The 27,183-nt window shown below is 50.9% G+C and overlaps 1 protein-coding gene across 40 annotated transcripts in view; it reads left to right on the top strand.

The window, feature by feature from the left end:
- Positions 1 to 27,183, top strand: part of LIMCH1 (LIM and calponin homology domains 1) — a 300,514-nt gene that overhangs the window by 59,876 nt on the left and 213,455 nt on the right. For 2 of the 40 annotated variants that reach the window (XM_072749122.1, XM_072749118.1), the window contains exon 1: positions 18,297 to 18,508. The exons of 34 other annotated variants lie outside the window; for them this stretch is intronic. In XM_072749122.1, coding sequence (XP_072605223.1) covers positions 18,467 to 18,508 — 42 coding nt within the window. In that variant the 5' untranslated portion in view covers positions 18,297 to 18,466. Of the gene's footprint in view, positions 1 to 2,825; positions 3,037 to 9,906; positions 10,151 to 18,296; positions 18,509 to 27,183 lie in introns of those variants that run through there. 4 more of the 40 variants (XM_072749139.1, XM_072749133.1, XM_072749128.1 and 1 more) reach the window with 4 other exon arrangements.

Raw genomic sequence — 27,183 nt, 5'->3', positions numbered from 1 at the left:
TCGAGTCGGAGGCAGTCATGGTCGCGAACACGCGTGACTGTGTTTGGAGATGCAGTGGGAGGTGATTTCAGTGGCGCCGGAGCGGAGAGCAGCTGGTGTCGTCCAGGCGGCAGGCGGGTGGCCCCGGTGACGCCGACCCCCGTGACTGAGAGCCTGCCCGGGACCTGTCCCGTGGGGAGAGACAATCCCTGACCAGGAAGGAAACGAGTGTCCCATTGTCTCCAGACGGCAGCCCTGGCTGGGTGGGCGGAGGAGGGACGGCTCCGCGGCCTCGGGTCAATGCTGCGTCCGCTGGGTCTCCTCGCGGGATCACCCACGGCTTCCGTGTCGCTGGGTTTCTGCAAGACTTAAGCAACGTGGCCACAGGGGCCCTGGCAGGGGGAGGGCAGGCGCGGGTCTGGCGTCAGCGGTAGTCCCCGGCCCCTATTTGCATTGGGACGTGGCCAGAGTCCCGTTCTCGCAGCCACGTGTGTGTGGGACCGTGGGCCCGAAGTGCCCCCCTCTGGCCGCGGAAGTCCACGCTGCTCCCACTGCATGTGGCCCTGCCCGACCACAGCTTGCACGGGGCGGCCCGGCCTCAGCTGCGGGACCCGAGCGCCGCGCTCACAAGGGGCCGCCTGTCACCGCTTACCCGCCGGCCCAGGTGCGTGTCTCAGACTTCCCGGCAGTGTGGAGTAGCCGCACCGGGCACGGACCCATGGCCACCCCTTGAGCTCTGGGGCCGAGGGCGTCTCGCGTTCCAGGGATTTCCACATTATCTCCAGGCTGCAGACCGTGCCATGCGTGGCACCCCGAGTAGCGGCCCCTGCTGCGCAAACACATGGACTCTTTGTCCTTGTAATGGCGGGAATGGTCACGTTGCATAAATGCAGAGAATACACAGCTTCGGGCAAATTCAGGTCAGATTTTGTCACAAACTGAGCCTTGAGCAAACCTACGCACTCGGTGTCTCGGGGCCTTTGGGCCTCGGGGATTGTGCGCTGGGAGCTGGGGGCCACGGCTCGCAGCTCTTCTGGTGTCCGTGGCTGCCACCGGCCGCGGCCTTCAGACGTGGATTCCTCGGGGTCGGAGTGGCCGTTGGTACCGTTTGTCTTGTTTCCCGGAGGAAATCTGTGTTCCTTTTCTTTTCTTTCTTTTTTTTTGGAGGCGTGTCTGCGTCTCCAGAAGACAGGAGGTCTCCCGCTGTGGTTGTCCATCCGGGCGCCCCTGTCGCATCCCCAGTGGCCGTGACCTTGGCTGTCGAAGTGTTTGCCCACAGCCACGAGCTTCCCGCTCGCCCTCGTGGTCCCTCCCGCCCTTTACCGCGACCCTGAGCAGCCTGGCTTTGGCCCTGGAGCTGAGGGGCCTGTAAATCCAGAGGAGCCCAGTCTGCTCTTGTGCGGACCCCTAGGAAGGTTTGGGACACGAGGCAGGTGGACTTCAGAGGCCACGGCTTCAGATCGGCACGGGCCGGAGCACCCGGGAGCGGTTCTGGCCTCGGCTCTTGCTCTTACCCCTCTTCCCACGGATGCACGTTCCCCCCGGGGCCCTTCCCGGCGCTCAGCGGCTCTTTCCTGCCACTGTCGCTAGTCCTGTCACCTGCTGCCCCTGTTTCCTGCAACTTGTTGGACTTGCCATCCTCTTCCCCAACACAATGGTGTCAGTGGGCACTGCTCCCCAGCCCCCGTCCCGGCCCGTCCCGTCCCGTCCCCGCAGGGCTGCCCTGGGCTCCCGCTCACGCGCGGGCCCTCGGACTCGTGGCTTCGTGGCTGTTGGGGGAAGCGGGGCCTCCGGGCGGCCGGGCGCCGGGTGCGAGACGTGCTGCGGCCCCTCGGGCCCTTCGTGCGCACGTGGCCACTTCTGGTCTGAAAGTGGGGCTGACGGCGGAACCGAGGGTGCCCGCGGGGCCCACAGAAGTGCAGGTGGCTCTTAGGCCTCGTCACGTCCGCGCACAGGGGCGTGGGCAGCGGATGTCTGCGTTCCTGCTCGTGACCGCTGGAGGCTGGCTCCGTATGCGTGTCCCGTAGGGGACTAACGTGAGATCTGCGGGTCACCACCGGATCGCGGCGACCCTGGAGATGTCACGGGCCCCAGCAGCGCCGGTCCGAGCCTTCCTCCCAGAGGGTGTCGCCGCGGCCCCGCCTTCCGTGCCTGGGACGAGATTTGGAAAAGCTGATTCCCCAGGTGTAAAGAATCTGACCTGTGCCCCGGCTGTTTGCACACAGCACTGCCGTGTCCTACCAGGGACTCCCCCCACCCCGTTAGGCTTGGGGTTGGCGAGGAACGCCTGGGGCTCAGAAGAGCCGCCCACCCCCCCACGCAGCTTGACAGCCCGGGGCGGCCCTCCTGGGCCTCGCTGGGACCACGCACCCGTGCGGGCTTGCGTGCTTAGCACCCACGGCCTTCGAGCAGCGGTCGGTTTCACTCTCAGGAGAAGCGATCATTACGGGAGGGACAGTGGGTAAAATACCTTCACTTCTCTTGCCACGTAAAAACACACCTGCCTGATGCTTTTGTTGAAATCGTAGGGAGCCCGCCCGCCTCTGAGGCCGCCGATGGAGCAGGGGTGCTACAGTCTACACCGGCGGGTCTCACGGCTCCTGGGCCAGGACGCATGCCCATGCATCAAGCCGATCAATGATCGATCGACCTTTGGCCCCTCCCAGTTCCAGCAGCTGATGATCAGGGAATGGATGGATCAGGGACTTTTTTTTAAATTTATTTTTTATTTTTTATTTTTTATTTTTTTGGATCAGGGGTGTTAAACTGCATTTTATTTTATTTATTTATTTATTTATTTATTTATTTATTTATTTATTTATTTTTATTAAACTGCGTTTAAACAGTTCTTGGGAAGTTTGCGGAGGTTGACATTTTGAGGCTGAAATCTGAAGTTTTGGAGAACGTCCACTGCTCTTACTGTCCCTTCCCTCTTTCTGCCGTGGGGTGCCTGGGGTCTGTTTCTTCCGACTCAGAGGATGGCCTCGTCACGCACACCCCAAGTACCCCGTAAAGATTGCCTTCGAGGTGAAGCTGCTCTTGCCACGCTCGCAGAAGGTGGGTTTTATTTTCTGTCTGCCCGAGGGTCAAGAGAATGGGCAGTTTTGTATTTATCAGTCTGCATGGCCATTTCCTCCTTCCTACCCTACTGCCCTCTCCGCGTCTTATGCAAGAATACGGTGTGGTCCCGTGTAGTGACCTCCACTGGGTCAAACACAATTCTGGAAGCCTTTGTGTGCTCATTTCCTTAAATAAATGGAAGGTAAAATATTTGAGTGCAGGGCAGCTCTGGGATGTTCCAAAACATCGCTGTTGATTGTTTGTTTTTCTGGATCTTAACAAAGGAGCTTTAGCCAGGAGACCTTTGCACTCCTGCTCATACCCCCAAACTACAAAAATACATAACAAAAATAAAACAGAAGCCAGACTTAAGGTTATCTTACCAAAACAGGGCTCCTTCCTTCTTCAGATTGAACAAACACACGAGTTCCCCGGTTAGGTTCCAATCAATCATCCCCGATGAATTCAGCGCAAGTTTAGCTTTATCTTTAACTCGTACCACATTGTCTAGTCCTCGGGGCTTAGCTCAGTTTCCTCACCTTGTTTACACACCAAATGGTCAGTCCGTGTGGGAAAAAAAAAGAATAGTTTACTGATTTCTTTTCCCCTCCATGTGTTCTGCCGTTAGAACAAAAAGGCTCCAGAATGTGTGCGAGGGAAAAATAAGCAGTTTTCCTTGGGTGGTCTTAACAGCCCAATGGCTAGATTACTCTGAAAGTCGTATTTTTCAAAGGTGACCTCTCGATGAGGCAGGGGGAGCGTTGACTTTCTGATCTTCGGGAAGGAAGGGGATGCAGCAACGGAGCGGCGGACGGTGCTAAAAAACCCAACTCCGAGCCCAGTCTACGTGGTCTTCTGCTGCTGGCGGTGGACTGAGCGCAAGTCACTTAATTGCTCTGCATCTCATCTGCATAATGAGGATAATAATAGTACTCCCCCCCCATCATGGTGATAAAATAAATTAATACTTCTTTAAAAAACTTTTTTTTTAAAGATTTATTTTTATGATAGATAGAGAGAGAGGCAGAGACACAGGCAGAGGAATAAGCAGGCTTCATGCAGGGAGCCTGATGCAAGATTTGATCCCGGGACTCCAGGATCGCACCCTGGGCCAAAGGCAGGTGCTAAACCGCTGAGCCACCCAGGGATCCCCCTAAAAAACTTTTTCAAAAAATATTTTGTTACCGAGTAATCTCTGTACCTAACATGCTTGAGCTCACAGCCCCAAGATCGAGAATTGCATCCTTTACCAGCTGAGCCAGCCGGGTGCCCCTAAATAAGTCAATATTTCTAAGGCGCTTAGAACAATGCCCAGCGCGTAGTAACTGCTCTATAAGCTTGTGTTAACATGAACTAAAAAGAGGTAGAGATGGGGAAATGCCAGGAGAGGTTGATTGATGTCAAGATCCCTTAGGGTTGATTGAAAGTGAAAAGAGCTACTTAACGGGGAGAAAATAAAAGTGGTAGAGAGAGCAAGTAGGTCGACAGTCTGAAGGTAAACAAGGAGTCGGTCCTTGTTGATGGTTTGCAGAGCCCGAGCGGCTTACAGCTATTCAGGTGTGTGACCTTAAGCGAGTCATTCAACCTTCCCATCTGTACAAGGTGCCAGTCAGCTGACTAGATGTTCCTGTAGGTTCGTCCCAACTCTGGAAGTCAATGGGTCTGGCTTTTTAATGAAACGCTTGGAGCAACAGCTAGACCGTGGTTTCAGGTACTATGGAGGAGAGATTACAGAGTCCACACCTGGGATCTGTCATTATCTGGGTGCGAATGGAAAAGGAGGGCAACAAAGATATAGATACAGTGAAACACGGGGACACCTGCACCCCGATGTTCATAGCAGCAATGGCCACAATAGCCAAACTGTGGAAGGAGCCTCGGTGTCCATCGAAAGATGATGGATAAAGAAGATGTGGTCTATGTATACAGTGGAATATTCCTCAGCCATTAGAAACGACAAATACCCACCATTTGCTTCGAGGTGGATGGACCTGGAGGGTATGATGCTGAGTGAAATAAGTCAATCGGAGAAGGACAAACATTATATGGTCTCATTCATTTGGGGAATATAAAAAATAGTGAAAGGGAATAAAGGGGAAAGGAGAAAAAATGAGTGGGAAATGTCAGAAAGGGAGACAGAACATGAGAGACTCCTAACTGGGAAATGAACTAGGGGTGGTGGAAGGGGAGGAGGGCGGGGGGGTGGGGGTGACTGGGTGACGGGCACTGAGGGGGGCACTTGACGGGATGAGCACTGGGTGTTATTCTGTATGTTGGCAAATTGAACACCAATAAAAAATAGATTTATAAAAAAAAAAAAGGAAAAAAGAGGGCAAGGCTGAGGCTGGGAGGCAGGAGTTGAGTTGCTTCATGAAGGTGGTTATTCACCGCTGCCTTAGGGACCTTCATGGGTTTCCTACATGTGTTCCCTCTCAAACGTTTGGCTGTGTTTCTTTCTTGATTCTTGATTTCCTTCCATCCATCCATCCATCCATCCATCCATCCTTTCCCTTTCTAAGTTGCACATGAAGGGGCCTCATCATTCGTGACCCACTGGGGAAGGGAGGCAGTGGTGTGCCTAGGATGCTAGCAGCAGCGTAAGGAGCAGGTGCGAGTGCTCCAGGTGTGTCCCAGCAAAGGTCGGGCTCATGTGGCTGCAGAGTTCTTTCTGCCTAACTGCACAGCACATTTTTGGTATTACGGCCCGTCTGTGCACCGTTTTCTTCCATGTATGGTGTGTGTGCACGTGGGGGTGGGTGTTGCTTTATCCTTCTCATTTTCCCCTTGGGCTCCTTAAATTCTCTTGTTCTATAAAGCAGCATTTGGTTTCTGCTTCCAGTGCTCTGACTTCTTGGTCAGATATTATTATTATTAAATATACTATTTAATAATAATTTATTTAAATATAATTTAAATAATAATTTAAATTAAAAATTTGTGTATTTAATTAAATTTATTTATTAAATTAAAAATTTAATAATTTAAATAATTCATTTAAATATAATATTTAATGTGTTATTAAATATATTATTAAATATAAATTTACGGTGTTCGGTCATCGAGTGAAGGGTACTCGTTTCTGAGGAACAAACCTGTTATTCTGGCATAAAAGATGGGAACAGGCTGTTCTCTACAGACCTTAGTGTCCTAGTGAGGTGGTGCTGACGGCAGGGGCATTCGGCAGCAGGATGCTGACTCCATTTAAACCAGTAGTCGGCTTGGTTGTAGTAGTGCTCGTGTCGGGCTGGGGTAAGGGCACTATTCTCAGGTTTGCACTTGTAGGGGATTATGAAAAAAAAACCACGGTTTCAGTGGCAGTGGTCATTCCACCTATCATCTTCAGGTTTTCCTTTCTTGAGTTTTCTTCATTGAAAAGTTTCACTTAGAATTTTTTTTTTTAATCACTTGGAGTGTGCTAGGTCATGCCGCAGTAACACACAACGCTCCTATCTCAGTTATTATTTTTTTTTTAACTTTTATTTATTTATGATAGTCACAGAGAGAGAGAGAGAGAGGCAGAGACACAGGCAGAGGGAGAAGCAGGCTCCATGCACCGGGAGCCCGATGTGGGATTCGATCCCGGGTCTCCAGGATCGCGCCCTGGGCCAAAGGCAGGCGCCAAACCGCTGCGCCACCCAGGGATCCCTCCTATCTCAGTTATTAAGAGAATAAGGTTTTCGGGACGCCTGGGTGGCTTGGTGGTTGAGCGTCTGCCTTTGGCTCAGGTCGTGATCCATGAATTTATTTATTTATTTTTAATTTTATTTATTTATTCGTAGAGACACACAGAGAGAGGCAGAGATACAGGCAGAGGGAGAAGCGGGCTCCATGCAGGGAGCCCGACGTGGAACTTGATCCGGGGTCTCCAGGGTCATGCCCCAGGCTGCAGACGGTGCTAAACTGCTGCGCCACTGGGGCTTCCCATAAAAATGAATTTAAAAAGAGAATCAAGTTTTCATTATTGTTTATGGTACGTGTCTGTGGAGGGCTGGTGTAGGGTGAAGCTCAGTCCTGGATGGCTGTTGGGGGGGCCCTCCCCATCTGGACTGCTGTCAGTCACCACGTGAAGGGAAGGACACGAAACATGGTGACTCACGTACGGCATCTTAAGGGATTTGTCCTAGAAGTGATATTACTTGCACTCACGTTTCAGTGGCCAGTTGATAAAAGGCGAGCCAAGGCGTGTCAGCGGCCATGCCTACGTCCAGCAGGCAGGAAGGCATGATCTTCTCATGTTCTTGGAGGGAGAGAAATCAGAAATATTTGGTGAACAGCACTAAATGCTTACCACAGACTTTCCCCACGGCGGATACCATAATGCACGCTTGGAACACAGAAATGAGTAGGGTGGACCCTAGTCCTAGAGAAATTAAGTTTAGTGGAAACAGCTTTATGTAGGAATTTCAAAGATGTAACAATGAGGCAAAAACGGTTAAAAATGATCTCTGTATTAAAAAAGATCAGGAAGGTCTCCTTTGTCATCCCATTTTTCTAGTTTTTGTAATTATTTTCCAAAAGTCACCAGATAGCTACAACGTGATCCTCAGGACGTAAATCTGTTTAAGGAAAATTGGCTTTCCCTGATTTTACACCAGTTTTGGGTCCTCCTTAGAATCTTTCTGAAACACAGAGTTTCTGTGTGTTTGCCATGCGTTAGCAGTCTAAAAATTGAATGCGCCCAAGGAGAATAACTTCTTTATTACATGCTGGCTGAAAACTCAGCCAAAATTCCATTGAAAGCCAACTGGTTCTCTCTTTTTTTTCCTCTATGTGACCTTCAGTGCTGAAACTGGAAATAAACCAGCAGTGTGAGCCCCCGGTTGAGAGTGTGGCAGTTCAGCACAATACACAAGCAAATTTGTCCTTTAAAGTCCCGGACATCTGTCCGAAGTTGGTGCTGACCTTCTAAACCGCGACTGAATGTCCAGATTGTTGTTTCTCCGTCCTCCTCGGAGGCATTTTCAGGGCCGGGTTCACAGCCCCATGCTTCTTGTCTGCTTCCTAGTGGGTTATGGGTTGTTTCCTAGAGTCTAGACATGAAATGAAAAATGCTTGTGTAATTCATTTCCTGTTCATCTCTGCAGAATTCGGAGGAAGGTCTCCAAGCTCTGGGACGCACCGTGTCCTCTACTTGGTAGGAGAGGCAGGCCTTCTGGCCATCCAGACACGCGTGGAAGCCTGGGCCGGCCTCTTGCTACCTGTAGAACCTCGGGCAAGTTGCATAATCCCTTTAGGTCTCAGTTTCTTCACGGTGAAACCAGGAACTTAAGAACCGTTTCAAAGGGTTGAGTATATGGTTTCTAGAAAACGCCAATCCCGTCTGACATGTAACAAGCACCCAATAAATATTCTCTACTAGCACTGTGCTTACTGGTTTTCAGAGGATTTCACTGCATTTTATCTCCTGGGAATGCATCAAGGAGATGGAAGGCGTATAGTTGGATCGGTTTTCCATTTACTTGCAAAAAAAAATTTTTTTTTGAATTCTCTTGGAGTAACAACCATAGTTGACTTAGCAAAGATCTTATTTAATCACGTGTATCTCTTCTCTCCTCTGTTTACATTCTCCCTCACTCATCATCTTGTTAGATTCCATGTAGACCGAGTCCCGTTAACTCCCTTTCTGAGCTTATAACTCTCTTCTCATGTTCTTTCGAATTTTGAGCGATTATTTTAGTGAGCAGTGAGGGCTAGTGGTAAGAAGAGCGTAAAGTTGGAAACCAGAAAAACCAACAAGCCCTGCCTTCCTGTCTGAACCACTCTCATTTTTTCCACACCCCTGACCACTTTCCTGCTAAGTAAATCTAGGGGGTCCTCTGTCCTTGTTCAGACCTGGTGGCACTTGACCATGGCCTTGCATTCCTAAGGGAAGTGTTACAGGGCTGGGTGACAGCTAATGGATCCGGATTTCTGCTGTGAATTCTGAGGCTTACTAGGCTGGACACCGTCTTAAATGGTAGTGATCTTTCATGACTTCAAACCTGGGGGCAGCCTGGGGGGGGGGGGGGTGCTCAGTGGTTTAGGGCCGCCTTCAGCCCAGGGCGTGATCCTGGGGTCCCGGGATAGAGTCCCACATTGAGCTCCCTGCATGGAGCCTGCTTCTCCCTCTGCCTGTGTCTCTGCCTCTCTCTCTCTCTCATGAATAAATAAATAAAATATTTTTTTAAAAAAATAAATAAAACCTGGTTGCTCAAATACAGGACATTTTGGAGACCCTAAAAGGAGCACATACCTATAGAGGTTTTTTAAGCAGGCAGTGGAAGTGGGTGCGTGATTTTCTGATCTAGTTTCACGGTTCTTTTGATCAGCCACAAATAAAACTGAATAAGACAGCATCGCCCAAAGGGTTAATACCCTGGAATTTCACACTTAACAATTGGCATTATGTCCTCTGCATTCTTGAGGAATTTTCTCACTGATGTCAAAAGACTTTTGGTTTGTTATGCAAGACAGTGGTCCAGTGACTTTGCATATCACATTCTCTTACAGGGGGGCAGGGAGCCCTTGCACGCCATTTGGGGAGGAACACAGTAGTGTCAGTCGTTCTTTGGCTACAGCCGAGTTAAAAGAGCAAGTGCATTTAGTGAGAAAATAAAGCACAACCGAACCAGGTGTGCGGGCGTTCTGTGGAGATGCGCGCCTGCCACATCTTGGTCGTTTTGTGTCTTTTTGCCGTGTCACTAGGATGTATTTATATAATTTGTTTTTCTATTTGTTTCTTTTTCCTCCTGACTGCTTTTGTTCTCTATTCCTGGGCAGGAAACCAAACTTAGTGGCTTAAAATAACAACAATGTATTATTTCTCAAGATTTCCCTGCGTTGAGCAGCTCAGCGGGGCAGTTCTGTGCCTCGTGGTGTTAGCGGGTCGTCCTCCGCGGCTGTCAGGGCCGGGCTGGAAGGTCCAGAAAGCCTTCCCCAACGTGCCTGGTGCCCCAGGACCTCGCCTCGTGGACGGGGGGGCGGGGGTGGGGGAGCTTGCCTTGTGTGTTCCCACCAACAGAGACCACCCACGTTGTAGTTTGAGCTGTCTCACGGCACAGTGGTCTCGAGGTTCTCATACCCAGAAAGCTAGCGGGCTTTCACGAGACCGAAGGCGGAGGTTCCAGTCCAGGTAAGGCTGGGCATGCAAGTTCCAGAACATTCCTTGTGCCATATCTTCTCGGTCAAGGGAGTTAATGGGGTCAGGCCCAGACTCAAGGGCAGGGAGTTGGGAGGAGTAGATCCCACCTCCTAATGGATGGAAAGACATGTGCCCAGAAGGAGGAGAGGAACCCATGACCCAAATCAGACGGGTCGAGGGGAGTCTGAGAGCAGAGGGCCTCATGCTTAAGGCGGAGGTGAGTTTTGTGCCACTTCCTTTCTAGGGTTCTGGGCAGAGGCTGGTGCATGGAGCAGCTCCATGCAAGCTGAAGAGTGCAGAGCGAGAGGACAACCAATGAGGTCAGATGGGGGAGGTCTCACAGGCACTTGCGGTTCTCTCTTAGCTCCTCGGTGGTGGCAGAGGAAGCAAGAAGTTCCTGAATTTAGGAGAAAGGCTCCGAGGATGGCTGAGTTAAGAGGTGATGGGCTTAGGCCGGGAGCTGGGGGTCCATGAGGTCACAAGCCGGCTGTAGCATCCGAAGGGGCCTCCCCAGGCCTTGACCACCAGCGTGGATGTCAGCAACCGAGGCCCAGGGTTGAGGGTTTAGCCAGTCTCATGACCACAATCCCCAGGCCAGGCCGCAGCGCTGACCAGCCCTTTGCAGGAGGGGCCAGCCGGGATCCAGAGGACTCCGTTCCATTTGCCATTGCCACCTCCTGGGCCAGCGCCCCTGTCCTCGTCTAGTTACTGTTTTGGAGCTAAGCAGGAGGAGGGCGGTCATGATGGCTAAAGCGACTGGGTCTGGAGTAGCTGTTCAGTCCATCGCCTTGGTCCATCTTCACCTGGTCGCCTTCCCTCTGGTAGTCTCAATAATGCCCCCCCCCCCCCCCCCGGTACATTCATGCTTGCGTCCTTGGGGCCTCTCAATATGTTGTCTTATGTGGTGAAAGAGACTTTGTGGATGGGATCGAGCTCAGGATCTTGAGTTGGGGAGGTTTTCCTAGGTCATTGGAGTCGGCCCCGTGGAATCACAAGGTCTCCTTGTAAGAGGAATCCAGGACATCAGAGGCAGGAGAAAGAGATAGGATGATGGAACCAGACATGGTTGGAGGGATACGTGTTGAGGGCAGAGGAAGGAGCTGTGAGCTCAGGGATGTGGGTGGGCGATTCAGCTGGAAAACACAAGGCAGGCTCCCAGGAAGCCTGGAGCGGGAATGTAGCCCTATCTTCTGACATTGTTAGGAGAATATTTGTATTGTTGTAGACCACCAACCTTCATGTAGCTCCTCCTAGGAGACGACTCTGTCCCTCCCACGTCCAGCCAAAGTCACTTAAACTAAAATTCCTTTCTTGGTGTGAGAGCAGCATAGAGCCCCCCCACCCTTCCTTCTCCTCGTGAGATACTAGTTCTGTTTGATAAATAACAATATTGAGGGGCGGGGAGTGAACTTGAGTAACTTTGTCCAGATTGAGTGGTCAGGATTAGAACTCAGTCCCTTTAGAGCCACAGATGGAGCTCTCTGGGGACATCCCACAAGAGCATGGTCTTGTGTCCAAGTATATCAAGTAGAAATCTATATAATGAGCAAGATTTCAGGGTCTCAAAAATCCGGTCTTAAAAGTCTTATGCGTAGAACTCACAGATGTGATGCTTCATAGAAATAATACCAAGGCAGGTGACTCTGCATGACCCCGTGGCCCCCTCATCCTTAAGGAATAGCCGGGATACCATATGCTCTACCTTTAGTGCTGCAGCCAGTCTCCAGTGCGTGCGCTTACAGATTTTTACGAAGTTCAGTTGTTCCAACTTCTCTGGGTGGGAGAGTTCAGGGAGCCGCAGAAAAATCTCTCAGATTTTATTTTTCTATTTAAAAAAAAAAAAAGAGAAAGCAAAGCAATGACCACAGCTACATTCTGACGTTTGAATGAGGATGCCAGGAAGCCCTGTTTCATCTTCGGGGGTGACGTGGATGGTGGTGACTTGAGCCTCTTGTTTCCTCACCCGGATCCAGGGACGCAGACACGGGGACCTCCCGCCGTGCACACTCTCCACCTGGCACGCGGGTGGGCACACTTCCGGGCCCCTTCTCCTTGGGCTCTTCCGGCGGAAGGAAGGTGGGCCGTCGTCCCCGCAGGCGCATCGGGGTGGTGGGCTCGCTCCGGGCCTGCTCGTGGGTCTGGGTCACTCAGAAGTGATATCCGGACGTCGGTGACAGCTTGCGTTGAGCATACTCTTTGTGACCCAGTTAATACTCAGAGAGATTTTTTTCCTGACATTGTCACCATGCTATTTGCAGCACAAGTTGCAGCAAAACAGCTTTTGCGTGCTGTCGCCAGGACTGTAGGGGCGGCGTGGGAAGCAGCTGAATAATAGCCGGTGTGTGTGAAGCTGCGGGCAGGACGGGGAGGGGGACTCACCCGCGGGGAGCTGTGCTGTGCATTCAGAGGTAGGGAAACAGATTTAGTCAGTGTGCGGCCATGCATCGGGAGGGCAGCCCGAAGACAACAAATCCACTAAGGGCATGCATCACGAAGTGGAAAATTCGGGTAAAAATACCTGGTTTGGTGGCAGCCCAGGTGGCTAAGTGGTTTAGTGCCGCCTTCAGCCCAGGTGTGATCCTGGAGACCCGGGTTTGAGTCCCGCGTCGGGCTCCCTGCATGGAGCCTGCTTCTCCCTCTGCCTGTGTCTCTGCCTCTCTCTCTCTCTCTGTCTCTCAATAATAAATAAATAAAATCTTAAAAATAAAATACCTGGTTTGGGCTGGTCTTCCACACTTCCTGTCTATAAAGTGAATTCCTTTAATGTGGAAATGAAGGCCACCCCAGAGCTCCCCCGGCAACATGTCCAATACCCCCATGGTGCTCGGATCCCTTTCGATCCCTTTCGTTATGCTCTTTGTCCTGTGGAATCTGAGCCCAACACAGAAGTCTTCTCTAAGGAGGATTTCCAGAACGGCCAGTGTAGCTGCGTGCCTGCTTTAGGATAAAAGTAAATCTGTGTGTGTCTCACTGTTTAAAAAAAAAAAAAACTCCTACCAAAACAAAACAAAAAAACCCCCACAAAACCTAGTTTGTGTCCATGAAAAATAGCTTTGCATGTCTAGACGGTCGTGCCGAGCATAAGGAAAGGGTACAGAAAAGTCATTATTCTCTGCAGAAATCTTGTAAGGTCCCGCGTGACCCGAGCGACCTCTTGCTCAGCTAGTGTAACGGGAGCCAGAAGTGTGCGAGGGGCCTGAGCTCGGGGACCGAGGCCGTAAACCAGTCCTGGCTTTAGGGGCTTTCCTGCCTTGGGCTGTGTGCCCTCGAGGACGCCTGGGGACTCCGCCGCAGACTGAGCGTGGGGAACGGATTCCTGAGCAGTGCGCGCTTGTGTGCGCCTCGTCCTGCGGGGTCCCCACCGCGGGGGTCACAGCGCGGAGGAAGCTCCGACACGAGGTCGTTAACTGGCACGAGGGAAGGAAGGATCGAAGCACGCTTTTCCCAGCACAAATCACGTGCAGGGCCGGAAAGGGGATGCTCCTTTGCCAGGTGCTGCCCCGGGGGTGCAGCAGGTGCCTTTACAGTACTGGGCAGGGGGGTTCCAGGGTTGGTTTTCATTCACGGATAGGCCAGAACGACGTCGGCGTGCTTGTGCAAACGGGCCTGCGTGTTGCCCCCCCTTCCACATAGATTGCACTTCGTCTTCCAGCTCCCCTCCACGGCTCCTGTGTTTATGGCCGTGAGTTGTGCGCTGCCCCGGGAGCCGTGGGTCGGTCTCCAGCTGCTGTTGGACGCGGTTGAGAGGCCCAATCGTCCCATGTGGTGGGGCCCGAACCCACAGCCACCATGGGGTCATTGTGGCCACATCCAGTCCCTCGTGGGTGGGATTTGCTGCCCAAACCCTTCCCTCCTGGGGAAGGTGCTGGGCGCCCGCATGTGACCTCGGGGTGTGGACACACTGCCGCTCTTGCCCGTCTCGCCCGGCGCCGAGGAAGCGGCCGGCAGGGTGCAGAGGCTCGGAGGGCTGCTCAGGCCACAAGTCAGGGCCCGGCGGGATCGGCCTGCCCGCGCTTTGTGTTGCAGGCCCCTTCGAGCTTTTGTGGCCCAGGTACCCCTTCGGTTCCCTGCATTTGGGCTGCGCTGTGCTGCGGCCTGTGGTGTGGCCCTGGGGTGGCACCGAGTGCACACGGCCTGCCCCGTGCCCCATGCCCCATGTCCCGTGCCCTGTGCACGGTGCCTGCCACTAGGCCACCACTAGGCACTCACCCCTGTTGGTGCGCTGGGGCCTGGGTGACGTCAGGTGGCTGTGGGTACATCTGGAGGTTTGTCTCCGGCGCTGGCAGTCGTGACGTCACGGGTCGGCAGTGCTGGGGTGGCAGCCCGGCCCAGGCAGGAGGCAGAGGGGTGTGGGGCAGCCGGGTGCTGAGCAATGAGGAGGGGGCCTTGGGCATCAGGTGGCGGGCTTGGTGCTCGGGCCACTCTGGGGGCCCCGTCACGCTCCTGCCACACGCAGGGCACCGCTGTGCCATTCTCTGCACTGGGTCATCTCCAGAACCCACGACAAGCCCTGCGGGGGCGGGAGGACAGATTTGAAAGGACGAGGGCAGAGAGCAAGCGTCCCTGCAGGTGCTCCCTCCGCATCCATCTCACTTGGCAGCCGCTGGGCTCCTGCGCCGGCCCGACCCATCCTCGGTGGGGGGCCCGTCCCGTCCTAAGCATGCGGGGCCCATCCCGTCCTCAGTGGGGGCCCCATCCCGTCCTTTGGGGAGGGCCTGTCCCATCCTTGGCACACAGGGCCCCGTCCTGTCCTAAGCACGCAGGGCCCGTCCCGTCCTCAGTGGGGGCCCCATCCTGTCTTTCGGGGAGGGCCCGTCCCATCCTTGGCACACGGGGCCTGTCCCGTCCTCACTCGGGGCCGGCGCCAAGGAGGGTGCCTGTGCCTCGTGGCTCATTTTGCTGCCAGAGGAGGAAGGAAGGAAACCTGAAAAATACCACTGAATAAACATCAGTGTCAATTTTGTTATTAGTTGCTCTTCTCTAAGTGACAATTTTAAGGACATCTTTAAGGCTGGATTACAGCCCAGGTGCTGAGACCTGGCAGTGGGAGCAGTGTATGTTTGAGGGTATGTGCCGGGAAAGTAGCATCTAATTAGAACAGTGTTTCTATGGCAAAGTCACTTCTTGCTGGAATATTTTTGACTTTAACGCTTTCCTCGGGAATAAAACCTGTCGCACGGAAGTGCGAGAACTGCCTGCACTTAGCAGGGTAACTTGTCCCGGGAGCCAGTCCCGGGTAAGCGGTGCAGTACGGTACCATTTGGGCTTCTGGGGTCTACAAGATAAAGGAACGATGCCCAGTCCGTCTCGGGCGGTTTGGGTGGACCCAATTCGATGCGACGGAGCATAAAAAACATGAGGGACATCCCGACATCAGTGCCATCGCGGCGAGGCCGGCCACGAAGGCGCCGACGGTACACCTGGTCCCAAGTCTCTGACTCTGTTCACTGACCCTTTTCCGGCAGATGCGCTTCCGTGCCACTGTTTGGACGCCCGTCCCTTGGGGCGCTGCCCACGGAGGGGCACCGGCCTCGATCCCCCCCCCCCCCCCACCCCTTTGTCCTGGAAGGTCAAGGATGACGCGGATTGCTGTGGGTTGACTGTTTAGCTGATCTTCCGAATTCAAATGAATTCATGGGGAGAAAATATGGAAATGCATTTCTAAATCATTACGGGGATCAATGAATAATGAAATTTGCCTCTGCTTTAAATGAAAATGGAGACTTGAGCGGCTTTTTTTGCAAATAAAATCTATCCATAAAATCTTAAGTAAAGATCTAATTTTTTTTTTTCAAAATACGTATGTCTGTTTTAGATTCCTTGGCTCAGCCCTCTTTCTGGCTTTCTCTGTTGATCAGTTTCTGTAGAGAAAGACTTGAAAATCTAAGGTGTGCAGTCTCTCAAATCCGCGACTTTCGCCCCCTCTTTGGTAAAGGCATTATTGCTCCTCGGTTTTAATATGAAAGAAAATGAAGACAGGGTGGAATTTGTATGAAATATTTGGAGTTTTTCTTCCTCCCCACCCTCAGCATCTAAAATATGCATGGGATTTGGAAAACAAATTAGGAACAAGATCTTTCACAGATACTCAAAAAATGCATTTTTAAATGGTGACAAGTTTGGATTTCTGAACAGTGCATTTCGTTTAGGAATTTTGATTGCTAAATTGTATGTAGGTCCTTAGTTTTCTTTTCCTTGTTTTTTTTTTTTTGTTGTTGTTGGATTTCCTAAAGAATGAAAGACCTCATAAAAAAATTAATACCAAGTAACCACTTTGCTAATAACCTAAACTCATTTGCTAGAATAAACTAATAATAGTAAAAGCTAAAAATATATTAGTTTTACAGGTTTTTTTGGTGGGACCTGTGGTGAGGAAATATAATTAGAATCCCAAATAGTTTTGCTCCTTTGTCTCTCTGTGTCCCTAAACTCTTAGGTTAAGTGGGAACATGGAGACCGTGAGTGAAACAAGAGATATGATTCCTTCTCCAGGCATTTAGTTTATTTATTTATTTTTAATTTTTTAGGAAATATTTATTTATTTGGAGAGAGAGGAAGGGCAGAGGAAGAGGGAGAGAAGTTCTTAAGTAGAATCCACACTGAGTGTGGAACCCACAGTGGGATTCTCATGACCTTGAGATCACCATTGAAGCCGATAAAAGAATATTAAAATAAAAAAAGACCACCACTTAGGGTCAGTATTTATTTTTTCTCAGTATTGTGTGCATGCTTGGCATGTTCCCTGGCACCTCCGAAGCTCCACATGTATGTGTGGAGCGAAAGCATGAAGGAAGAAATTGGGTATGTGATGAACCAATGGATTGAGTGATTTCGGTGGTAGTTTACAACTTCACTTGTGTGGGTCACCGTTACGGGTGCAATTACCTGCGTTTTCCAGACAAACTTTCTCTGTATTCATTTTCTCTGTACCCTGTGTTGATGAGGAGACTCTCCACCACCCAGAAGCCTAAATATAGCTTCTCACAAAAAAGCTCATGTTACCGTGATGCAAATGGAAAATAATAACAGACTGAATTTTTTTTATTTTTTATCTTTTAAAATTTTTTAACAGACTGAGTTTTAATCACGTAAGGGGCGCAGGTCTGCTTTCCCTCCTCACTCCATTTAATCACAGATCATTACAGTATTAGGCATCCGTGGTTTAACCAAGATAGGTAATAGTTGCTGGAAAACTGAAAAAACTTTTTTTTTTTTTAATTTGAAGACAGGAATGGCTAAGTAAACTCAAGGGAGACATGCCTACGTGCCGTGTTCGGTGACCCTTTTTGTAGGACTGTTTAGCAATTCAGGAAGTGACTTAAATTTCGCCTGCCAATGTTTGATGCTAGATTTTTATCAGAGGAAGGGTCATCTCGTTTTTCTGTGTGTTTAGAGATTTGTTGAAATGGAAACATTAGTAAGTGACAGTCTCACCTTTGGGGGGAACGCGTTCCCTCGTGAAAGCTTTGTGTCCCAGGCTCCGGTGTAAAGAGAAAAACGTCCTATGGAATGCCCTTCTCGTTCTGCTCTGGGGAGTGCATCACACACAACAAACACAGTGAGTTCAGACCACCTGGGAGACTCCAGATTGCTCTTCCTGAATCTATGTTGAACTTAAAAAGCAGCATTTGATTATGGTGTTTAAAGCAAATCACGGAATATTCAGATGACTCGGTGGATAAACACATTTAATAGTATGGACCTTGCTCTTCCTGCAGATAGATTACCATCCGGTGAAACCATTCTTCTTTCATGCTGTAAAGCTTTCCAGATTTTAGGAAGCCAAGGCAGCTGTATTTTTCAAAACCATCGTATGGGATCCAAAAGCAGCATTTCCTAGGAGAAATGAAGATCTGTTAATGCACGGTTTTTGTTAAGCAATGCCTAAACTTTTTCTGAAGACATCAGAGACACACCTGGTGAAGGAAAGCCCTCATGCCAGATAAAGTGGGATGTTCTCCGTGAACCAAGGGAGCAGTTTGGGCGCGAGGGAGCAACGCTGCAGGTGCTGCTGGACCTCTCTTGCAGCCTGTGACGGGTGCGAGGAGATTTGCTTGGCCTCAAGGTGATTGATAATCGAGAACCAGCAATACAAGTGACTCAGCAACCTACGCCCCCTTACTTGTTTGTCTTGCAGGACGTGCCACATCAGACTCATGGACTCAAGGCCCCGCAGGCTGCCGAGGCCCAGCCGAAACTATGATTGATAAAAAGAAAAGGCTGCCCGAGAAAACCCTGCAATCAGACAGATAGGGCAGATGTTTCTGTCCGGATTGCAATTGTCAACGGGGTCGGAAGGGAGTTGAAATGTGTGCAGATGACTCAGAGACCCAAGACCTCTTCCAGTTGGTAGGAGTCCCAACACTTCCCCAAATTAGGCACTCATTTAGTTTAAGCTCTAGCAGATTTTCTTTGTGCACAATTTTATTCTTGATCCTCCTAAGCAGCCACTTGGTGACCGTTCGGTCATATTTCATACGTATTTCTCTCTGCTGTTCGGGGCACAGTGCGGGTTTATTTTTGTAGCATCATTAAGAAACGGTAAGGATGATGCACAATGACAGAGTTTTAGGGAAAGTCAATATTAATACATAAGCTTGACCTTAAAGGTAAGTCCACTGGTCCTGGGAATATTTGGTTGGTGTCGGGCCAGCGCAAACTTGGACTCGTGGTGGCTCTTCATTGCTCAACACGATGGCGTCTTTGCCTGGCAAGCTCTACCTCTCATTAAGGAGTCAACATGTCACAGCAGCACTTCCCTCCCCAAATAACCCTGGGAACAGAGGAGCTAACACAACTGTTAACCTTTGCCAAGGACAACAACGTGAGGTTCCATCTGCCCTAAGGAGGGGCATCCTTAGGAAGGTCGGGGCCTCAGAGGCTGGCCGTCAGAGCCATGGGATTTGATTTTTAGCCTTGCTCAACATTGGGGATTTGAGTATCTCTTTGGATAATCTTCCTTTCCCTAGTGGTTAGGCATATGGTTCTCATAAAAAAAATCTTGTGGACTGTATTTTGCTCAAGTCTGCGCATCCACAGTCTCTGATGTGATAACCAGACCACCAGACTGAGGTTAACATGCTAGACGATTCACTGGCGATGTCGCCAACTTCTTCTGGCTCTGGTGGTCTTGCTCAATAACCACTGCGTGCTTTTGTAGGTGCAGATCAAAGGGCCCTCCACCATGTCCCCACTCTTTATTAACTTGTAGGAAGCATATTTAGACCTCAAGCCTCTGACTGATGATCAGTTGATTGACCATGAAACGTAGGGCTTCATCCCATCCCGAGTTTGCCAGCACTAGTCTAGGGTGAAGGTGATGGCTCTCTTCTGAGATGGGAGCCCCTGTAAGGCAACCAGAAAGCCTAAAGAATTGAAGGCGTTTGTGGAATTTTTGTCCTCAAACGTTTTGGCAATAAAAATTGTAACTGGAAGCACTCTTAATATTTTCAAGAAAAACAGTAGAAGCGAATTGTTATAATTAGCTTCCCCAATTAGATATTCAAGGAAAACATGAAAGTATGTGAAGGTTTCCTTATCTGTTTACCTGCCAACTTGTATCTTTCCACAATACTTTTCTTTTCCTTTTATTCTTTTTTTTTTTTTTTAAAGATTTACTTATTTATTTATGATAGAGAGAGAGGCAGAGACACAGGAGGGGGGAGAAGCAGTCTCCATGCCGGGAGCCAGACGCGGGACTCGATCCCGGGACTCCAAGATCGTGCCCTGGGCCAAAGGCAGGGGCTAAACCCCTGAGCCACCCAGGGATCCCCTATTCTTTTTTTTTTTAGAGAGAGAGAGAGAGAGAGAGAGAGAGAGAGAGAATGATGAGAGCATGTGTGAGTGGTGGAGGGTGCGGGCAGGAGGAGAGAGAGAGGGAATCTTTTTCTTTTTTAATTTCCTTCCTTCCTTCCTTCCTCCTTCCTTCCTTCCTTCCTTCCTTCCTTTGTTTATTTATTTAATTTATTTTGCAAATTTATTTTTTATTGGTGTTCAGTTTGCCAACATACAGATTAACACCCAGTGCTCATCCCATCAAGTGCTCCCCTCAGTGCCCGTCACCCAGTTACCCCCACCCCCTGCCCAGAGACAGGGAATCTTAAGCAGGTTCCATGCTCAGCGAGGAGCTCGACGTGGGGGCAATGATGTGAACCAACATCCAGAGTCAGATGCTTGACCCGCTGAGCCACACAGGTGCCCCATCCACAATACTTTTCAAATGGCACTTATTTAGCCTAAAAATAGAAATTAATTTTGCACCAATGACTTGAGAGGGGAGTTCCTGTGCATTCTGGAGATGGGTAGCTACTGACCTTTACATCTTGGTTTATTGTCTGTTGGTCTTGGCAGTAACCTTTCTCTTCCAGGATGCATTCCCAGAATGGCTCAGTGAAACAAATGCAATCTTTGGAAGACTTCAGCTCTTTGTGGCTGAGATAAATACATAGCAACTTGGAGTGGGTTTTATTTCCCCGTATGAAGAATTCCCAGAGAATTACAATTGTGGGAAGAATTAAAGGTTCAGATATAGTAGAAGGAAGTTTCCCTAAAGGATTATGGTTTGAAGCCTCCGTACATTGAGTAATTGTTCTAAAGTAGGTCTTTCTTGTCAGAGGGTTGGAGGGTTTTTGCCAATCCATTTTCCAAACAGGAGATGAGGGGAGTGTTCTCAGCCGCAGGTACAACCGGAACGTAGGAGTGTAATAAGCTTGGCTTGTTTGAAGCCTGACAAGACGTAGAAGATGGGGATGGTGTGGGCGGGGGGCTGGGGGTGCGGCCAGGCGCAGGGAATTTAGGCCCGCGTTTCCTAGTCCCGTTGTACTTTTGAAGCCTCTGAGTGTCCTAATACCCTGTACACGTGTGTGTGAAAACGGGTGGAAGACTAGATCCCTAACCAATACGGAAGGGAAGATCATCCCGAGGTTTGCCAACACAGATAATCCGTGAAACCATGACCCTTAGAAGTCAGTGTGTGGGGAACCGCGTGGGAGGAGCTGGAGTGAAGTGAGTTTTGAACGTCGGTTGCTTTCTTTCCATACTAGCTAACGAGTTAATGTGCCACACATCCTCTACCCGTTCTGGAATGGTGAACAAATGGAGAGATGTGCTGAGTAAGTACTGGAAGGCAACACGAGCCCTCGGGCAATTAGCTGGAATTTAAAGGACTAGCCCATGCGTTTATGATTAAACCAGGGAAAGCCCGCACGCAGGTAAATCCAGTCTGTGACACTTTACATAACGACAAGCGATAAAATCCCTAATGTTCTTGATCTTTCGAAGTCTCTTTAAAATGGAAAGTGGCTCCAGAAATTGAATCGGCAAGAGACGAAGAGCAAGCAAGCATGCGGGGCATGAGCGTGCGTTCCTCGGCTAGAGATCTTCTAGTGCGGATGGATCGGTGTGACGGAAACACCAGACACAGACTCAAGGGTCACACCAACTCTGTGCGTTTCGAGAGGCGCAGGTGCTGTGAGAGAAAGCGAGGGGCCCTTGGTTGAGGTGGGCCGGACGCTGGCGTCCACTTCTTCAGCAGGACCACCACCCGTGTCTGTGTCGGGAGATAGGAGGACTCGTAGGCAGGGAAATGCTGTTTTTATTATCGCGGTGATGTCGATCCAAACTGGATGACTGTGATTCATGGAATCTTCAAGGAAAACCAGATATTCTTTTTTTTTAATAAAGTAATGGAGTTGGGATTTGCACATCTGCTCTTAAGAATCTGTCTTCTATAATACGGAACGCATGTTAATCCCTCCATCTTTTATGAAACGGAGGGAGAATTCTTGTCGAGCGGCTTAATTCTGGGTCCTGAAAATGTGGAAAAACGGAGAACAGCCTAGTGAGACGGGTGCCTGTCTGTCTCACCTCTTGCCGGTGGAGCAGGGATTTGCACACTGCTGGTTGCAACCTTGCAAAGGTCGTCGCGTCACGGAACGGGTTGCGACTAGTGAGCGTTCCTTCTTTTACTTCTTAAGGATTTATTCGTTTCTTCCAGAGAGAGAGAGAAAGTGAGAGCATGTGTGGGCAGGGGGAGGGGCGGAGGGAGGGAAGCAGACTCCCCAAGAGCACAGAGCCTCACACAGGCCGCGCCCCAGGACCTGGGATCGTGCCCCGAGCCAGAATCAGGAGACGGATGCCTCACTGACTGAGCCACCCGGGCGCCCCAGGTTGTGACCAGCATCCAAAAGCAAGGACATGGCATAACCATGTCAGAGAGCATTGAATACAGCAGAAGGCGGGTGCTGCTGTGCCAGCTGTGGACCTGCAACCACGACGTGTGGCTTGTCCATCCTGGATTCCTCTTCGGAGGTGGCCTCGGGCTTGGCGGCACCAGGGGTCCCGTCACAAAGCAGTGCACGTCCGATGCGGAGTAGCTACAGCTTTCGAGGCCCGTGTTGTGAACGCTGCCCTGTCCCTGCAGCATCAGCGGCCGCTCACCTGGCTGGCCCCCAGGCCCTGGGCGCAAGGGTCCCCTCCTGCGTTGCTGCGCTCCTCGGCCGCCTCTGGACCTGGAGGCGATGTTCTAGATGTGGAAGGAGGGACGACTCATTCAGTCTTTCTTTTAACTCTTGTTTGATAACAGCTCTGCGTACACCTACCTAATCTACATCCCATACCCTACTGGCCACCCGCTTAAAGTTTGCAAATTCTGGCTCTTAGGATTTTCATAGAGCCGTGCAGAGCTTCACCACCATCAATTTTAGATATTGCCGCCGTCTCTGAAGGGAAACGGTGTGGCCGTCAGCCAGCCTTGTCCCCCAGTCCTTCTGGCCTTGGGCTGACAGGGCCCTCGAGGGAAAAGATTAACTTTCACCTCCAGGCTGACTCCGCGGTTTTCTCCAGGTCACTTCCCTCTTTAGAAAAAACTTTTGAGTGGGGACCCCCGGGGGGGTCCGGGGTGGAGCGTTGGCCTTGGGTCAGGCCGTGACCCCGGGGTCCTGGGATCGAGTCCTGTGTGGGGCTCCCCGCCGGGAGCCTGCTTCTCCCTCTGCCTGGGTCTCTGCCCCTCTCTCTGTCTCTGTGTCTCATGATGAAATAAATAACATTATCTTTAGGAGCCAGTCTTCGAGTACGAACTCCCAAGGGGGCTGCAGAGACGCGCGGCTACGAGGGGCATAGGTCATGGCGTGGACGTGCGACGGGCCAGTCAAGCGGGTGCTGGAGGTGCCGTCGAGGCAGGAGAGCTGCGGGGCCAGCACATCCTGGCAGCGTGGTCGGGGCTCGGCTGAGCCCTTGGCCCCTCTTCTGTCCTCCAGGACTCCTGCCTCCATTCCGGGAGCCCGGGGAGCCTTGCCAGAGGCCAGAGGTCCTGCTCCCCTCGTCTCCCCACGGCCCCCTTCCCGAGGAGGCCAAACGCTTTACCTCCACCAGTTCTCTGGGATGGCTGAGTGCGGTTAGTGGCCTGGCCTCCGCATTCCCGGACCTCCCGCGCCTGTTCTCCTGGCTCCTTTACTTATTTATTTGAGAGCAGCAGCAGGTGGAGGGGCAGAGGCAGAGGGAGAAGCAGGCTCCCCGCTGAGCAGGGACTCGATCCCAGGGCCCCGGGGTCGTGGTGGGGATGCAAGGCCAACGCTCAGCCAGTGGAGCCTCCCAGCCGCCCCTCCACTTGGTTTCTTAGAATTGATTCCTAAAGCAGTGACACCGCTTTTTATCATAGTTAAAAATTTTCTCCCGGGATAATAGACTGGGATCCGATCGTGGAGGTGCCTGAATGTCCGACTGAAGCGATCCTGAGCACCCGGCGTGTGTCTGGGGTGGGCGCCTGCTGGGAACGCGCGAGATCAGTGCTGTGTCGCGTGTTCCACGGACACGTTCCTTCCCGGCGCACGTCCCGTGAGCACCTGCAGCGGGCGTTTGCTGAAGAACCACAGAGTGGAATAGTGAGCAGAAAATCTGATTTTGGGATGTAAAGGTTGTAGGAGGTGTTGCTGGATAATCTGGGGACACTTACATATTTAAATTACTCTAAAATTGTCCTTTATCAGGACAGACCAAGTTTTTAGTCCCCAGCCCACTCTGTGTGCACGGCTCGTCCTAGAGGAGATGTGGGAGCCGAGATGCCGTTATGAGAAGCTTGCGTAAAATACACTCATTACTACAGTCCCCCATTCCTTGTCGGGTGATTGAAAATTATTTATACTTCTTGGGAAGAGTCAGAAATGCCCTCAAAAGGGCAATTATGAGAGACTCCTCACTCTGGGAAACGAACAAGGGGTGGTGGAAAGGGAGGTGGGTGGGGGGATGGGGTGACTGGGTGACGGGCACTGAGGGGGGCACTTGATGGGATGAGCGCTCGGTGTTATGCTATATGTTGGCAAATTGAACTCCAATTAAATATATTTATATAAAAGAGCAATTATTTTAAAGCATTTATTTTTATGGTCAGAAGAAAACTGGAGTCTGCCTCCCGCCGTCCCCTGACGCATCTCCAGCCCCTGGACTCCTCGGTTCTGCTGAATGGGGCTTGGGAGGGGGCGAGGACAGGCCTCGGGCATCAGCACTCAACACGTCGTCCCCCGTCCTATAGACGAACGCGGAAATATTTTAAGTTCCAAAAGCACGGGGATGTTCTGCAGCTTGCAGGTCGCGGCTCCAGTCGCACACGGTGGCTTCGACGTTGGCACCTTTGCTCCTTAGTCACGGGCCTGGTCGGGACTTCCGCCATTGGGGCGGCACCGCATGTTCCACTATTTTGTGGTGTCCTCTTCTTTCTCCTTTTTGTTCTGCTTGAAAATCCACGTCTCCAGTGAAGCTCCCACCTGCCCGTCCTCTTCCCTTTGAGGCCGACTGTGCTGCCGTGAGCCTCGCTTCCCCGCAAGCCGAGGACGGGCTTCCTGGGTGTACATCGTCCTTCTTGGAATCGAACAGCCCAGCCCCAGTTAGGCCCTTTCTCTCGGCTCCAGCTCTTGTCCTCAGAGCCTGACCCCACCGCCGCCCCCACCCCTGCCGCCCCCACGGAGAAAGAACTGGAAAACGGCAAAGCCGGCTTTTGCTGCCAAGGCAACCACTGCCTGCTTACTTATTAGCTCATTTTGAAGTTATTTCCTAGTTGGGAAGGTTAATTTGCATGACATTGTCCAACAGTGGGACCCGATGCTGCTAACTGTTCCCGATCCTCATTAGGAGGGTCTTGTCCTGCTTCCTTTGTTGTAGCTCCCGGGTGCCTGGGTTTCTCCGCTGCAGATCCTGGAGTGTTTGCCCCGCTGATGGCAGCATTGTCTCTAGAGCTTCCAGGCCCTCGCGTATGGGGGGGGCGTCGGCTTGTTATGCACTCTCAGTGTGAAAACATCTTTGGGCCGGCCTGCGATCCACTGGAAATCCAGAGTAGGGTGATTGTTTCCAAAGTGCGGACTTAAGAACGCACGACGTAGCTCACGTTGGGCCATTGCGAGAGCAACAACCCGTCGTGGCTCCTGACAACGGTCTCCTTACAGACAGGGGCTACTCTAGTTGCTACCATTAGCGAGGATGAAGATGTCCAGAAGACGGTGGGAAGACAGACTTGGGTGCAGGCAGTGACGGGGAGCACGTGGAGGGCTTCCAACCATGATGAGGATCGAGGTCGCTTCTTTTAGATGGTCATTGAAGCAAAAATCCTGAAGTCTGTAAGCTCGTAGGATTCCCGAGTCCCTTTTATGGCTTTTGCACCCAGTAGGTTTCTTGCTCCACTGTCGATATGTTCAAGGTCTGGAAAGTCACTCTTTTTAATTTTTTTAATTTTAATTTTTTTTAAAACTTTTTAAGATCCTGTTCCAGCTCTTCCTTAGCACTTTCTTACTGAAGCTGCCTTTCTAAGATCCGTCGTCGTGTCGGCTGATTACAGGGTTTTCCAGCCGTTGAAATTCCCCAGGCAGTGTGCAAGCGTTGGTGTGTGTCGTCGAGCAGCCAGGAGAGACCGTAGAAAGAAATGATATGTCCACGCAAAGCCACGGAAGGCAAACGTCTGGTTAATGCTCAGAGGAAGTGTCGATGCGTCAACTCACTCATCGGACTTTGGGGACTAGAACTAGATGTTGGGCATAGTTCTAGACCATGGAGACCTGGGGGTCATCAGTGTTGTCATGGCTTCGAGAGCCTCTGGTCTATCCATGGAAGAGAGTGAATGCGATGCGTGCTTGAAGCCTACTCATGCCCCCACCCCCAGTTCCATTCTCTTTCCCCATCTGGCCACTCATCTGATTTTGGTTTTTATCATTTCCACGCATGTTTTGATATTTTTTCCACTGATATGAGTGTATCCGTAAACTAGGTATGATATCGTTCTGCGCGTTTATAGAAACAACCACACACCGCTAGTGTCATTCTGTGACTTACCCTCTTCGCCTTTGCCATTTATCCATGTAATTCCTCTTTGTGATGTTTGTCGTTGAGTCTTACTGCGTGAATAAGACGTTACTTCTTCATGCCGTCAGTTGATAAACTCTTAAGATGTCTCGACTTTCCACCGTTGCCGGCCCTGGTGGGTTGCACGGCTCTGCGCGTGTCCTGGCACAGGAGTCTCGCAGGTGTATTTGTGTGATTGTGGAGTCAGATGACCTGTGTGTCCTCAGCCTTTCTAGATTCCGGTCTGTGAGTTGCTCCTGGCAGTGATTATACCAACTTACTCCTCCACCACTGAGACATCTGAGTGTCCGTTCCCTGCATTCTCTCTAACGCTGTTTTTTGTTTGTTTGTTTGTTTGTTTTTTTGTTTTGTTTTGTTTTGTTTTTGATATTTGCCTTTGTGGTGTCCTTAGGGCTCCCGGCACCTCTGGCCTCTCATCCTACTTGATGAATGTCCTTTCCGACCCGTAGACTCTAATAGGCAGGGACGAACCAGCTCCTTCGTCCTCCTCCTATACCACAAGGCCGATTTCCAGTGCCGTACCTTCCACAAAGCCTTTGTCGATCACTCAAAATCAGACGGCTTTTGCGTATTGAGGGGCAGACAGGAGGCACTCTATTTGTACCACTTTCTCACTCACCAGAGCCTGCCCTATCTTTTTTTTTTTTTTAAGATTTTATTTATTTATTCATGAGAGACAC

This window comes from Vulpes vulpes, chromosome 2 (assembly GCF_048418805.1).
Source record: "Vulpes vulpes isolate BD-2025 chromosome 2, VulVul3, whole genome shotgun sequence".
Taxonomy (NCBI): Eukaryota; Metazoa; Chordata; class Mammalia; order Carnivora; family Canidae; genus Vulpes; species Vulpes vulpes.
Note: the sequence above shows the minus strand (reverse complement) of the source record. Positions and strands in the feature narration are given on the sequence as shown.